The 12,559-nt window shown below is 47.9% G+C and overlaps 1 protein-coding gene and 1 non-coding gene across 3 annotated transcripts in view; both read left to right on the forward strand.

The window, feature by feature from the left end:
• Positions 1-431: 431 nt before the first annotated feature.
• Positions 432-12,559, forward strand: part of LOC132678237 (uncharacterized) — a 46,396-nt gene continuing 34,268 nt past the window's right edge. For both annotated transcript variants that reach the window (XM_078443359.2, XM_078443357.2), the window contains exon 1: positions 432-619. Coding sequence is in view for 1 of the 2 variants with exons in the window: in XM_078443357.2 (XP_078299483.1) it covers positions 617-619 (3 nt within the window). In the remaining variant the exon portion in view is untranslated. The remainder of the gene's footprint in view (positions 620-12,559) is intronic.
• TRNAE-CUC (transfer RNA glutamic acid (anticodon CUC)) lies at positions 4,223-4,295 on the forward strand. The gene has a single exon. It is a non-coding gene; the product is annotated as a tRNA-Glu (tRNA).

The following is a 12,559-nucleotide window of genomic DNA, read 5'->3' on the forward strand; positions in this document are numbered from 1 at the left end:
GTGAGGTCATTTTTATTATTTTATTTTATTTGATTTTTTCCCCCGTGAGGTCATTTTTAAAGTGTTTTTGTAAACAAGGGTCACAGGTCCATGAGTGGTTTCGCAGCCTCATGCCAATGCCCCCGACCCAGGGAGGACCTCGGACCCTGTGTGTAAACCCCGCCTGGCCTGGCCCCTCTTCCTCTGAACAAGGGAGTCGCTCCACCGGAACGGACTCTGGACGCCTGTGTCCCCACGTTTACAAGGAGCTGCAGGAAGACGCCACGGTCCCCCTAGGGCCAGGACCAAGTTTTGTTTAAAAGCAAACGTCCCAGGAGGGGACAGGTTCGCGACCACCTAAGAGACTGGTTTTCGCAAGCAATCGGACCTTCTGCCCTGTTGTCACTCAGGAGCGGAGGGGCGGGTCCTTGCGAGCGGTCCAATCAGGGCCGCGGCAGGGGCAGGTGGGTGTGGCGACGCCCCGCAGCCCCCTGGAAGCTCGAGGCCTGGCTCCGGTTCGCTTCTCACCTGCGCTTAAAAGGTCCCAGGTGGCTCTGCTGCAGCGTTACTCGCGCAGTGACCTGCACCTGCCGCGGGAGCAGCGGGCGCGACGCCGGGCGACCCGAGAAGCCGGGAGATGGTGAGTGTGCGGGGCCGGGTGTGCCAGGACGGGGCGGAGTCCCCGAGTCCCCCGAGTCCCCGGGGGCGCCGCTCCGACCTCAGTCCCCCTCCACGCGCGGCCTGCGGGCTGTGCGGGCAGCCGGGACCCCGCGGCGTCCTGTCCCGTCACTGCGCGCGGCCGCGTCTCTCCCGATCCGTGCGGTGGCCACGGGGGGAGGGGGGGGAGTCGTCAGGGGACAGTCGTGACTCCGTCTCCGGGATTCGTACGCGGGAGGTGCTGTGGTCTGTGGGGTCCCCAGCCCTTCCTGTCTCCCCAGGGGCACCCGTTTTCTCCGGAGCGTTCCAGATGTTGGGGAAACAGAGTCTCAAATCCACGACCCTTTCCCCCAGCCTAGCTCTTCCTAAGGCCAGCAATAAATCCCTGACTTTCCAGATCCTACTCCGCCTCCCCAGACGCCAACTTCCCCTCTCCAGTTCACAGCCTCAGGATCAACTGTGTGTCCTCCGGGGGGGCATTTCAAACTGACGCAGCGTACACATTATATGGATGGGCCATTTGAAACGCTTGTGATTTTTGTCTGGATGTTTTACACGAGAGGGAAGCAGACAGTAAGCACCTGGAGCTACGTTTTAGGAACTCCTGTGCCCCTCCCCCCAGGACCTTTCCTGGGCACAGGCAGGTTGCGCGAACTCCTTTGGGTGGGCGTTCCTCTCTGAGACTTTCCTGGGTGATCTGCCCTGTGGGCACTGCCCATCCCTAGGTTTGTCACCTTGATAACACTCAGGCACTTTTTTTTGGTTTCCAGTTTCAATTAAATGTAAAATGTATTTAAGTGCTAGACTGAGAAAGACCATATTAAATATTTCCAAAGAGGGAAGACAAAGGTGAATTTCAGCTGTATATACATACGTATATACATATATATACACGTATATATGTGTGTGTGTGTGTGTGTGTATATATATATATATATATATATATATATATATATACACAATTTTAGTATCACATCGCATGTGTTGACATTTCTTGTTTCTCGTTTTTCTTCCGGAGACGTTGCAGTAATATTCTGAGGTCTGTTTTGTTGCCGTTTTTAAAATTTTTTTTTAAATGTTTATTTCTGAGACAGAGCATCAGTGGGGGAGGGGCAGAGAGAGAGGGAGACACAGAATCGGAAGCAGGCTCCAGGCTCTGAGCTGTCAGCACAGAGCCCGACGCGGGGCTCGAACTCGCAAACCGTGAGATCATGGCCTGAGCTGAAGTCCGGGTTGCTTAACCTGCTGAGCCACCCAGGTGCCCCGCTGTTGTTTTTTTGTTGTTGTTGTTGTTGTTTTGTTTTTTTGGTGAGGGGGAAGGAGAGCAATTTCAACTATAATTCCAGCACTTTGAGCATTCAAGTCAGATTAATTGTTTATAGGACAATTTCTTGCCATGGAAGTAATGTTTACTATCCTTATTTTATGAAAGTAATAAATACTTATGGGTTTTCTTTTTTTTTTTAATTTTTTTTTTTAATGTTTATTTATTTTTGAGACAGAGACAGAGCATGGACGGGGGAGGGTCAGAGAGAGAGGGAGACACAGAATCTGAAACAGGCTCCAGGCTCCCAGCCGTCAGCACAGAGCCCGACGCGGGGCTCGAACTCACGGACCGTGAGATCATGACCTGAGCTGAAGTCAGACGCTCAACGTACTGAGCCACCCAGGTGCCCCTAGAAGGAGCCTTTATATGGAGAGAAGCTACAGAGCCTGGAAAGCTGGGGATGCTTGTGCACAAAGGGGTGGGGAGGAGATGCCCTTTCTAGGTAAGTGTGGATCCCTTGGTCCTGGGTCTAGACCCAGGTTGGAGTTTTGCATCCACATGTACGTGCACGGAGTGTCATTTGTTTGTATTGAGAAAGCCTGTGAAAGTCAGGAGGTCTGTGTCCGGGCTAGGGCTGGTGAATTTGGGAGTTCATTTGGGTAACAACCTGCAAGTGAATCCTGCTGAGAGTTTCCTCACTTGGAGAACAGCAGCCTTAGGGAGAGAGGGGCTCCACTAGGCCCCGGGGGAGGGAGGGGGTTCAGGGGTCCCAGGGTTCATTCCTGTGGCTGCTCAGGTATCCTTCCTCCCCCCGCCCCACTCCCTACCTTAGCAGGGATCTTCCACCTCCAGGGATTCTGTCTCCACTGGAAGTGTCTGGAGTGTGTTTGAAACTCTCTCGGGGCGCCTGGGTGGCTCAGTCGGTTAAGGGTCCGACTTCAGCTCAGGTCACGATCTCGCAGTCCGTGGGTTCGAGCCCCACGTCGGGCTCTGGGCTGATGGCTCGGAGCCTGGAGCCTGCTTCCGATTCTGTGTCTCCCTCTCTCTCTGCCCCTCCCCCGTTCATGCTCTGTCTCTCTCTGTCCCAAAAATAAATAAACGTTAAAACAAATTTTTTTTTAAAGAAACTCTCTGACTGTGACTTTCCTTCTGTCCTGTGAGGAGCTGGCTGCTCGTCTGTGCTGAGCTCAATATTTATGTTTCTTTTCTCCGGATTCCGTTAATGGATTGAGTATTGCAGTCCTTTGCTTCTGGTCTCCCTTAGCGCTTTAATTTTGCTCCCTGTGGGAGAAATAACATTTTTTTTGTTAGTTTCTTGGGCTTGAAAATGTAAGTTGATTGAGAGAGATGATGGCAGTAAGACGGGAAAACTGCAGAACTAAATAGAACTTTTTGTTCCTTTTAGGCAAAGGTTTGAGATGAATGTGCTTGAGCTTCCCGGTACAATTTTTCATTTTTACATCAGTATTTACGCATGGCCTTAGGGGACAGTGGCATTTAAAAGGGTAAAGGGGATGCCTGGGTGGCTCAGACTCTTGTTCGGCTCAGGTCATGATCTCACAGTTCATGGGATCGAGCCCTAGGTCATTGGGCTCTGCCCTGACAGCACAGAGCCTGCTTGGGATCATCTCTCTCTCTCTCTGCCCCTCTTCCCGCTTGCATGCGCTGTCTGTCTGTCTCTGTCCCCCTCTCGGTCTCCAAATAAATAAATAAAAGGGTAAAGAAAGTGAATTCTTATTTTAATTGATGTGAGGAAAGCTACTTATAGCTTATGTAAGTCTTTGAAAATCCAGTGCATTTAAGGACCTAAATTCCAACCCCTATCGCATTAGAATATGCTACTTATTCCTGGAAATAACCCCAGTGTTGAACTAAGGGAAGGACAAACTATGATGCCACATGTCCTTCTACTTAGAGATTTAGGGGCGCCTGGGTGGCTCAGATGGTTAAGCGTCCCACTCTCGATTTTGGCTCAGGTCATGATCCCTGGTTCGTGAGTTTGAGCCCTGAATCAGGCTCTGTGCTGACAGCGAGGAGCCTGCTTGAGATTCTCCCTCCCTCCCTCCCTCCCTCTCTCTCTCCCTCTCTCTCTCTCTCCCTCTCTCTCTCTCTCCCTCTCTCTCTCTCTCCCTCTCTCTCTCTCTCTCTCCCCCTCTCCCTCCCTCCCTCCCTCCCTCTCCCTCTCTCTCCCTCTCTCTCCCTCCCTCCCTCCCTCTCAAAATAAACACTTAAAAGAATTAAAAAGAAAAAGATTTGAAAATATTCATTTTTTTATGGTTTCACTTTTGTAACTGTGTTTAAAGGAATTCAATCTGGGGCACCTGGCTGGCTCAGCTGGTGGAGCGTGGGACTCTCGATCTCAAGGTTGTGGGTTCGAGCCCTATGTTGGGTATAGAGATTACTTAAAAATAAAACCTTTAAAAAAAAAAAAGGGGAATTAAATCTTAGAATGGTTTCCTATGTACAAAAGTTAAAATTGAATAAAGACTGCTAACTAGTAAAACACAGTGTCTACCAACTTCTATTTTAAGTATATCCGTGAGATAGAAAGTTTAACATAAGAAAACTCACTGTCCAAACATCCTGCTCCCTTCCAGTGCTGTGACTCCAGCCATCTCCAAATACACACTGTCGATCATTTCATGAACTTCCTGTTGGTGTTAGTTTTTTATATAGAAATAAGCCATTTTTATATAGAAATAAGTAGAAATATTCTTCTTACCCATGTGGGTCCTTATAATCAGCCAGACTCCACATCTTTTCATGTTTGCTGACCGCTTACTCCTCACCACCCCCCCACCCTTTCCCTTATCTCCACCACTTGGACAAAGTGACAAGAAAGTCCAGAGGCTCAGGGTGCCTCGGTGGCGCGGTCAGTTGGGCATCGGACTTCAGCTCAGGTCATGACCTCACGGCTCGTGGGTTCGAGCCCCGCGTCGGGCTCTGCGCTGACAGCTCGGAGCCTGGAGCCTGTTTCGGATTCTGTGTCTCCCTCTGTCTTTGTCCCTCCCCTACTCATGCTCTGTCTCTCTTTCTCTCTCTCTCACTCTCAAAAATAAATACACATAAAAAAAAAAAAAAAAGTCCAGAGGCTCCCTTATATGGCACTGGCCTCAGATTCCAAGCACACAAGTCCCTGTGTGCAAAACTCTTGCCCTGGCCCCACCCCCGACAAATATTCTTTGCTTGACCAAACTTGTGTCAGGCTCCTAAACCTTCTCGTAGGTCTATCTGGGTAGCTCCCTGTAAAATTCAGTTTTAGCAAGAACCCTGCTAGGTCAGCTGAACCAAAATCCTCCCCACCCCCTCCATGTCTGACCACCCTTGATAGCTGATCAAGTTCCTCCCCCTCCCCCCCCTCCTTATCCCCCAGTTGAAAGTGATCACCCTGGCCTGTCTTCAGGAAGAACCCTGTTAGGTCGTTTTAGCCAGAACCCTCTTACCCCTGATTTTTCTGAGTCCTTTTCCATCCACTGACCTCCACCCTGTTCTCTGGCCATGAACTCCCACCTGCCCATGCTGTGTCCAGAGTTGAACCCCATCTCGTTTCTCATCCCCTGTGAAAATCCCATCACAGGTGTCTCTACACCCGTCACGATGGTTCTGAATGAAACCGTCTTAAACCCATCTGCTCTCCCATCTTTGACGAGTGCCGCTGAATGTTTTTTCACTAACCCCCCAGCCACAATGAAACCCCATTCCAGGCTCCTTTCCTGGCTTTCTGAAGCCAGTTCAGAGCTGCTTGAGAGACTGACCCTGCCCTCCCCTCCCCTGGATCTCAATTATGTGAGTCATGTGAGACCTAAGCCTTGTCCTACCCTCCTGGTGTATGGGGGCGGGCCTCAGTCTTAATACAGGAACCGCATATCTGCATGTGACCAGAACAGGTGGCCATGAGCAGCATGTCCAGACAAAACCACTGCCTGTGGGTCTGTGTTCTCTTACTCTGACTTGCTCACCTGCTCTGCTCCATGACAGTGGCATGTCCTGTAGGCTGCTAGGTCCTGGGGAGCTCATGTTGTATGCTGTGCTGCCCTGTCTTGGGGCAAGCCTACCAACCTGAAGTTCTCGATTCAACCGACCAGAGTTCTAGGATTCCTAGGCCTTTCAGAGCAAAATTGGGACCCTCCTTACAGTGGTCCTGGGTTAATGTGTTTGCAGAGATTTATCTGTGCATCAGAAGGAAGCTGCGATAGAGGCAGAGTTGGCCTTGAGATATCCCCGGGGGTGGGGGTGGGAGAGAGGACTATGCAAGAGGAGGCCATATCAAGGGGTCACTCCTGAAACAGCTCCCATTTAAAAAGAGGAAGAGGTGGGTGCCTGGGTGGCTCAGTCGGTTCAGTGGTCCGACTCTTGATTTCAGCTCAGGTCATGATTTCACAGTTGTGGGGTTGAGCCCCGAGTCGATCTCTGAACGTGGAGCCTGCTTTGGATTCTCTTTCTGTCTGTCTGTCTCTCTGTTCGTTCTTGCACTCTCTCAATAAACTTTAAAAAGAAAAAGAGGAGAAGAGAGGAGAAAGGGAGTCAGTAGAATGTGGGGTAAGTCCTGACCCCACATGCCAGAGGACTCACCAGGATCTTAAACGCCTCTGCTGCTGCCTCCCTGTCCGTATTGCAGCAATGACTGTGACCCACGAGGTTCTAGAGGACAATACCCCCGGCCTCACTGCGGCACAGCAAAGGTATCAGTTGAAACTGACTTAGGTCCGGGATCTTTAAAACCTATACAGCAACAAGTCGTCACAGGGGAGTTTCCTGATGGCACTGATTTGAGGCTCTCTGGAGGAAAAAATATACAAACATCAGGGTAGTCTCTTTCTCTGCCCTTCCCCCACTCGCACTCAAAAATACAAAACAGGGGCGCCTGGGTGGCGCAGTCGGTTAAGCGTCCGACTTCAGCTCAGGTCACGATCTCGCGGTCCGTGAGTTCGAGCCCCGCGTCGGGCTCTGGGCTGATGGCTCAGAGCCTGGAGCCTGCTTCCGATTCTGTGTCTCCCTCTCTCTCTGCCCCTCCCCCGTTCATGCTCTGTATCTCTCTGTCTCAAAAATAAATAAACGTTAAAAAAAAAATTTAAAGGGGCGCCTGGGTGGCGCAGTCGGTTAAGCGTCCGACTTCAGCCAGGTCACGATCTCGCGGTCCGTGAGTTCGAGCCCCGCGTCAGGCTCTGGGCTGATGGCTCGGAGCCTGGAGCCTGTTTCCGATTCTGTGTCTCCCTCTCTCTCTGCCCCTCCCCCGTTCATGCTCTGTCTCTCTCTGTCCCAAAAATAAATAAAAAACGTTGAAAAAAAAAAAATTAAAAAAAAAAAAATACAAAACATTTTGGGGCGCCTGGGTGGCTCGGTCGGTTAAGCGTCCGACTTCGGCTCAGGTCATGATCTCACAGTCCGTGGGTTCGAGCCCCGCGTCGGGCTCTGTGCTGACAGCTCAGAGCCTGGAGCCTGTTTCAGATTCTGTGTCTCCCTCTCTCTGTGACCCTCCCCCATTCATGCTCTGTCTCTCTCTGTCTCAAAAATAAATAAACGTTAAAAAAAAAAATTTTTTTTTAAATACAAAACATTTAAAAATTTTTTTAATTAAATAAAAACTAAAAAATAAATATCAGGGTAGAGAGCACCCTCCTTTCCCTAAAGTTCATCCAGTGACCAAAAAAACCCCAAAAAGCAAAATCAGGAAGGACAGGTGGGAAGGAACAAAAGAGAAAAATACTAAAAGGTCCACAATTTTACCAAATTGGAAATCCAAAATATGCTAAAGGAAGAATTTACACAACCAAAAAGATTGCAGGGCACTATATAAACCTTTTAAAAGACACAGGGTTTGGGGGCCTCTACAACACAGATTCCGAATTAATTTTGCCAACTGCTTCAATGCATTAAGTCCAAAACCTTCATGCAAATGATACTAAGGCTCAAATTCTATCCCAGAAAATTTAAGCAAGTTACCCCTGATAATGTAGGGGAGTTCCTGAGTATAAAATAGGGGGCAAATAGATATATCTCACCTTAACCCTTTCCTCAGTTTCTTGCCAGGTACATAGTTCTGGAAGAGGCGACGTTTCTACCTTCAGTATGATGTTAGCTGTGCATTTGTCATCTATGGCTTTTACGCTATTGAGGTACATTCTTTTTTTTTTTTTTTTTAAGTTTCTTTATTTATTTTGAGATAGAGATCATGTCCAAGTGGGGTAGGGGCAGAGAGACAGAGAGGGAGAGAGAGAATCCCAAGCAGGCCCATGCAGGACCTGATCTCACGACCCTGAGATCCCACTGAGCCACCTAGGTGCCCCGAGGTACATTCTTTCTCTACCTAATTTGTTTCATTGCATCATTAAAGGATGTTAGATGTTGTCAAATGCCTCTCCTGCACCTTCTGAGATGATCATATGACTTTTATCTTTCATCTTGTTAATTGGGTACAGCACATGTATTGATTTGCATATGTTGAACCATCCTTGCATACCAGGGATAAATCCACTTGATCAAGTTGTATAAGCCTTTTAGTGTGCTGTTGAATTTAATGTACTAGTATTTTGTGAAGGATTTTTAAAAATTTTTTAATGTTTATTTATTTTTGAGAGAGACAGAGAGAGAGAGAGACAGAGCACAAGCAGGGGAGGGGCAGAGAGAGAGGGAGACAGAGAATCCAAAGCAGGCTCCAGGCTCTGAGCCATCAGCACAGAGCCCTACATGGGGCTTGAACTCACAAACCATGAGATCATGACCTAAGTCAAAGTCAGATGCTTAACCGACTGAGCCGTCCAGAAGCCCCTTATAGAGGAATTTTGCACCTATGTTTCCCAGGGATATTGGCTTGTCATTTTCTTTGAAAAAAATTTTTTTAACATTTTATTTTTGAGAGATAGAAAGACACAGAGTGTGAGCAGGGGAGGGACAGAGAGAGGGGGAGACACAGAATCTGAAGCAGGCTCCAGGCTCTGAGCTGTCAGCACAGAGCCTGACGCGGGGCTCAAACTCACAAACTGCAAGATCATGACCTGAGCCGAAGTCAGTCACCCAACTAGCTGAGCCACCCAGGCGCCCCTTAATTTTCTTTCCTTGGAGTGTCCTCGTCTGACTTTGTTATCTATGTAATGCTGGCCTCAGACACCTGGGTGGCTCAGTTGGCTAAGCATTGATGGTGCAGAGCCTGCTTGTGATTCTCTCTTTCCCTCTGTCTCTGCCCCTCCCCCTCTCACACTATCGCTGTCTGTCTCAAAATAAATACACTTTTAAAAACTTTTTTAGGGGAGCCTGGGTGGCTCTGTCGGTTAAGTGTCCGACTTAGGCTCAGGTTATGATCTCACAGTTCGTGAGTTCGAGCCCTGCGTCAGGCTCTGTGCTGACAGCTGGGAGCCTGGAGCCTGCTTAGGATTCTATGTCTCCCTCTCTCTCTGCCTCTCCCCCACTCATGCTCTGTCTACCCTTTCTCTCCAAAATAAATAAACATTAAAAAAATTAAAAAAAAACTTTAATAACGGGCACCTGGGTGGCTCAGTCGGTTAAGCATCCGACTTCAGCTCAGGTCATGATCTCGCAGTTCACGAGTTTGAGCCCCACATTGGGCTCTGTGCTGACAGCTCAGAACCTGGAGCCTGCTTCAGATTCTGTGTTTCTGTCTCTCTCTCTGCCCCTCTCCTGCTCACACTCTGTCTTGCTCTTTGTCAAAAATAAATTTTAAAAAATACATTTTAAAAAAACTTAAAAAAAATATAATGCTGGCCTCATAAAATGATTTTGGAAGTATTTCCTCCTTTCTAATTTGTTGCAAGAGTTTGAGAAGAGTTAGTATGAATTTTTAACTTTTTTTTTGAGAGAGAGAGAGACAGAGCATTTGTAAGGGAGGGACAGGGAGAGAAGGAGACACAGACTCGGAAGCAGGCTCCAGGCTCTGAGCTGTCAACACAGAGCCCGACGTGGGGCTCAAACTCTCCAACCGCCAGATCACGACCTGAGCCAAAGTTGGATGCTTAACCAACTGAGCCACCCAGGTGCCCCAGGAATTTTTTAAGTGTTGGGTAGAATTCACCAGTGAAGCCATCTGGTCCTGGGCTTTTCTTTGTTGGGAGTTTTTTTTTTTGATTCCTGATTCGATTTCCTTACTCCTTACTGAGTTTTGATTTTCTGTTTCATGAGTCAGTCTTAGTAAGTTGTATGTTTAAAGGAATTTATACTTGTAGGTTATCAAATTTGTTAACATATATTTATTCATAGTAGTCTCTTACGATACTTTGAATCTCAGTGCTATCAGTTATAATTTCTCCTTTTTACTTTCTGATTTTATTAATCTTTTCTTCATTTAGCTAAAGGTTTGTCAGCTTGGTTTATCTTTTTTTTTTTTTTTTTTTTAAGTTTATTTATTTATTTTGAAAGAGAGAGAGAATGAGCAGGGGAGGGGCAGAGCGAGAGGGGGACCGAGGATCTGAAGCAGGCTGTGCACTGACAGCAGCGAGCCCGAGGCGAGACTTGAAATCACAAACTGTGAGATCATGACCTGAGCCGAAGTCGGACGCTCAACTGACTGAGCCACCCAGGTGCCTCTCCAGCCATTATTTCTTTAAGCGTTCTGCCATTCTCTCTTCTTCTGGAATTTCCGTTATGTGCGCATTGTTTATTTTACAGGTGTCCCCTAAGTCTCCTAACCTTTCTTCACTCCTTTTTGTTCATTTTTCTTTTCTTCTCCTTCATCTGTATGATTTCTAATGACTGGTCTTCAAGTTCACAGATTCTTTCATCGTATTCATCGAGTCAGCTCTTGAGCCTCTCTGTTTGCATTTCTTTTTTTTCATTTCACTTTTCCTTCAGTGCTGGAATTTCTATTTGGGTTCTTTATGATTTCTCCTATCTGCCATACTTCTTGCTTTGTTCATGTATTGTTTTCTTGATTTCATGGAGTTGTCTGTAGAGGCCGCTTTTGGACAACAGGCTCGTGCAATGGAACCATGATCAAGGCAGAAGAGCCCAAAGTGACCCCAACCCCCCTGGCTGAATACAGACGGGCCCGTCAGGCCACTTGTCTCAAAATATCCATAGGCCCTAACTGACCAATGGGCTACTTAGCTTTAGGCACAGTTACCAAAGAAGGGAAAATTCCATATGTCACTATACTCCCTTACCTTCCCTCTCTAACAACAGCCCCCCCGTTCACAGCCTCCTTTGCTGTCCTGCCTGCTGCTCCCTTGCAGTGTATTCAATAAACTTCTTCATTCTGCCTCGGGTGAATCCTTTCAACTGTCTGCACCACTGGCTTCCACCCGATTGTCACCCCACACTTGGGGGTCCCCATCTGATCAAGAGAGACCCCACATGGTCTATCTGGGCTCTTGTGAAGCTGTCTGAGCTTTCTTGGAACAATTATATCAGGCAACTTGCAGATCTCTATTTCTATTGGATAGGTTACTAGAAAATTGTTGTGTTCCTTTGTTGGCATCATTTTTCCTTGGGGTGTGTGTGTGTGTGTGTGTGTGTGTGTATGTGTGTGTGTGTGTGTGTGTGTGTGTGTTCCTTGAATTCCTTGAAGTCTCACATTGGTGTCTCTGCATGTGAGGAAGTAGCCACTTTCTCCAGTCTTTACTAACTCACTTTGGGAGAGAAACACCGTCACCAGTCAGCCCAGCTAGGGATTCTGAGGCTCTCTCAGATCTTTTCTACTGATGTACCTGCTTCATACCTCCAGCCCCCTCATTAGGGGTAATTCTGAAGATTATACACCTTCTTTTGATCCCACAAAGCCAGGCCAGGTGCTGAGAGCTTCCTTTTTGTTTCCCCTGGGGTGGTACCCTGAAATGCTCAAGTTTGTGCATTCTTTTCTCTTTTTTTCAAAGTTTTTTTTTTTTTTAAATTTAAACGATCTCTGTACCCAATGTGGGGCTCGAACTCGCAATCCTGAGATCAAGAACTGCATGCTCTACCAACTGAGCCAGCCAGGTGCTCCTGTGCACCTTTTTCTAATCCCACTGAGTTGAGCCCTCTGAATGCATGTGCTTACAAGACATTAAGAGGCTTGTACTCACTGTCTGGGCTACAAGGGAGCGGATCGTATGGGTGGGAGTGAGGCGTATGGAGTATTGAGCGTGCCCATGGGCCATTTGGGAGTGTCCACGGGCATTGCCTCCGAAGTGGCTGAAATGCAAGCATCCAGATCGAATATGCAAGCGCTTAGTAGGATCCGCAGCCATTTGTTGAGTTCCAAGCTCTGGTTGCCTTAGGTCTTTCCAAGTCCTTCCCTGCTCCCAGCCTTCCAGCCACTCAGCTGTGTTGATATCCTCAGTATTTTCGGTGAGACAGGAAAGTGGCGAGCCTTCTGAACAGCATCCCACACCACCGGGGGAATCAAAGTGCTCTCTTACAACGTTTCACTTTCCCCATGGGGGGAATTATGGGCCAACACCGTCTCTCTTGGGAAGGAGCTGTGCTGCCTTTGGGGAGAAGGTGGCACAGGTAAAATAAAACCACTCTTCTTACCTCCTCATGGGGTCTATTCTCAGAGTTTTTGCTCCTTTGGGGTGCGTGAACTGGACCACTGGAAATTTCCACAGAGGTACTCTCATCATTGGGTGGCTTTCAAAATCGGTGCCTGGTGGGGATATGACATATGGGGATAAGAGCAAAATCGGTGCTCTTATTGACCCATATGATATTTGGGTGTGTGGAGATTTC

The sequence above is a fragment of the Panthera onca genome, chromosome A2, assembly GCF_046562875.1.
Source record: "Panthera onca isolate mPanOnc1 chromosome A2, mPanOnc1 haplotype 2, whole genome shotgun sequence".
Lineage (NCBI taxonomy): Eukaryota > Metazoa > Chordata > Mammalia > Carnivora > Felidae > Panthera > Panthera onca.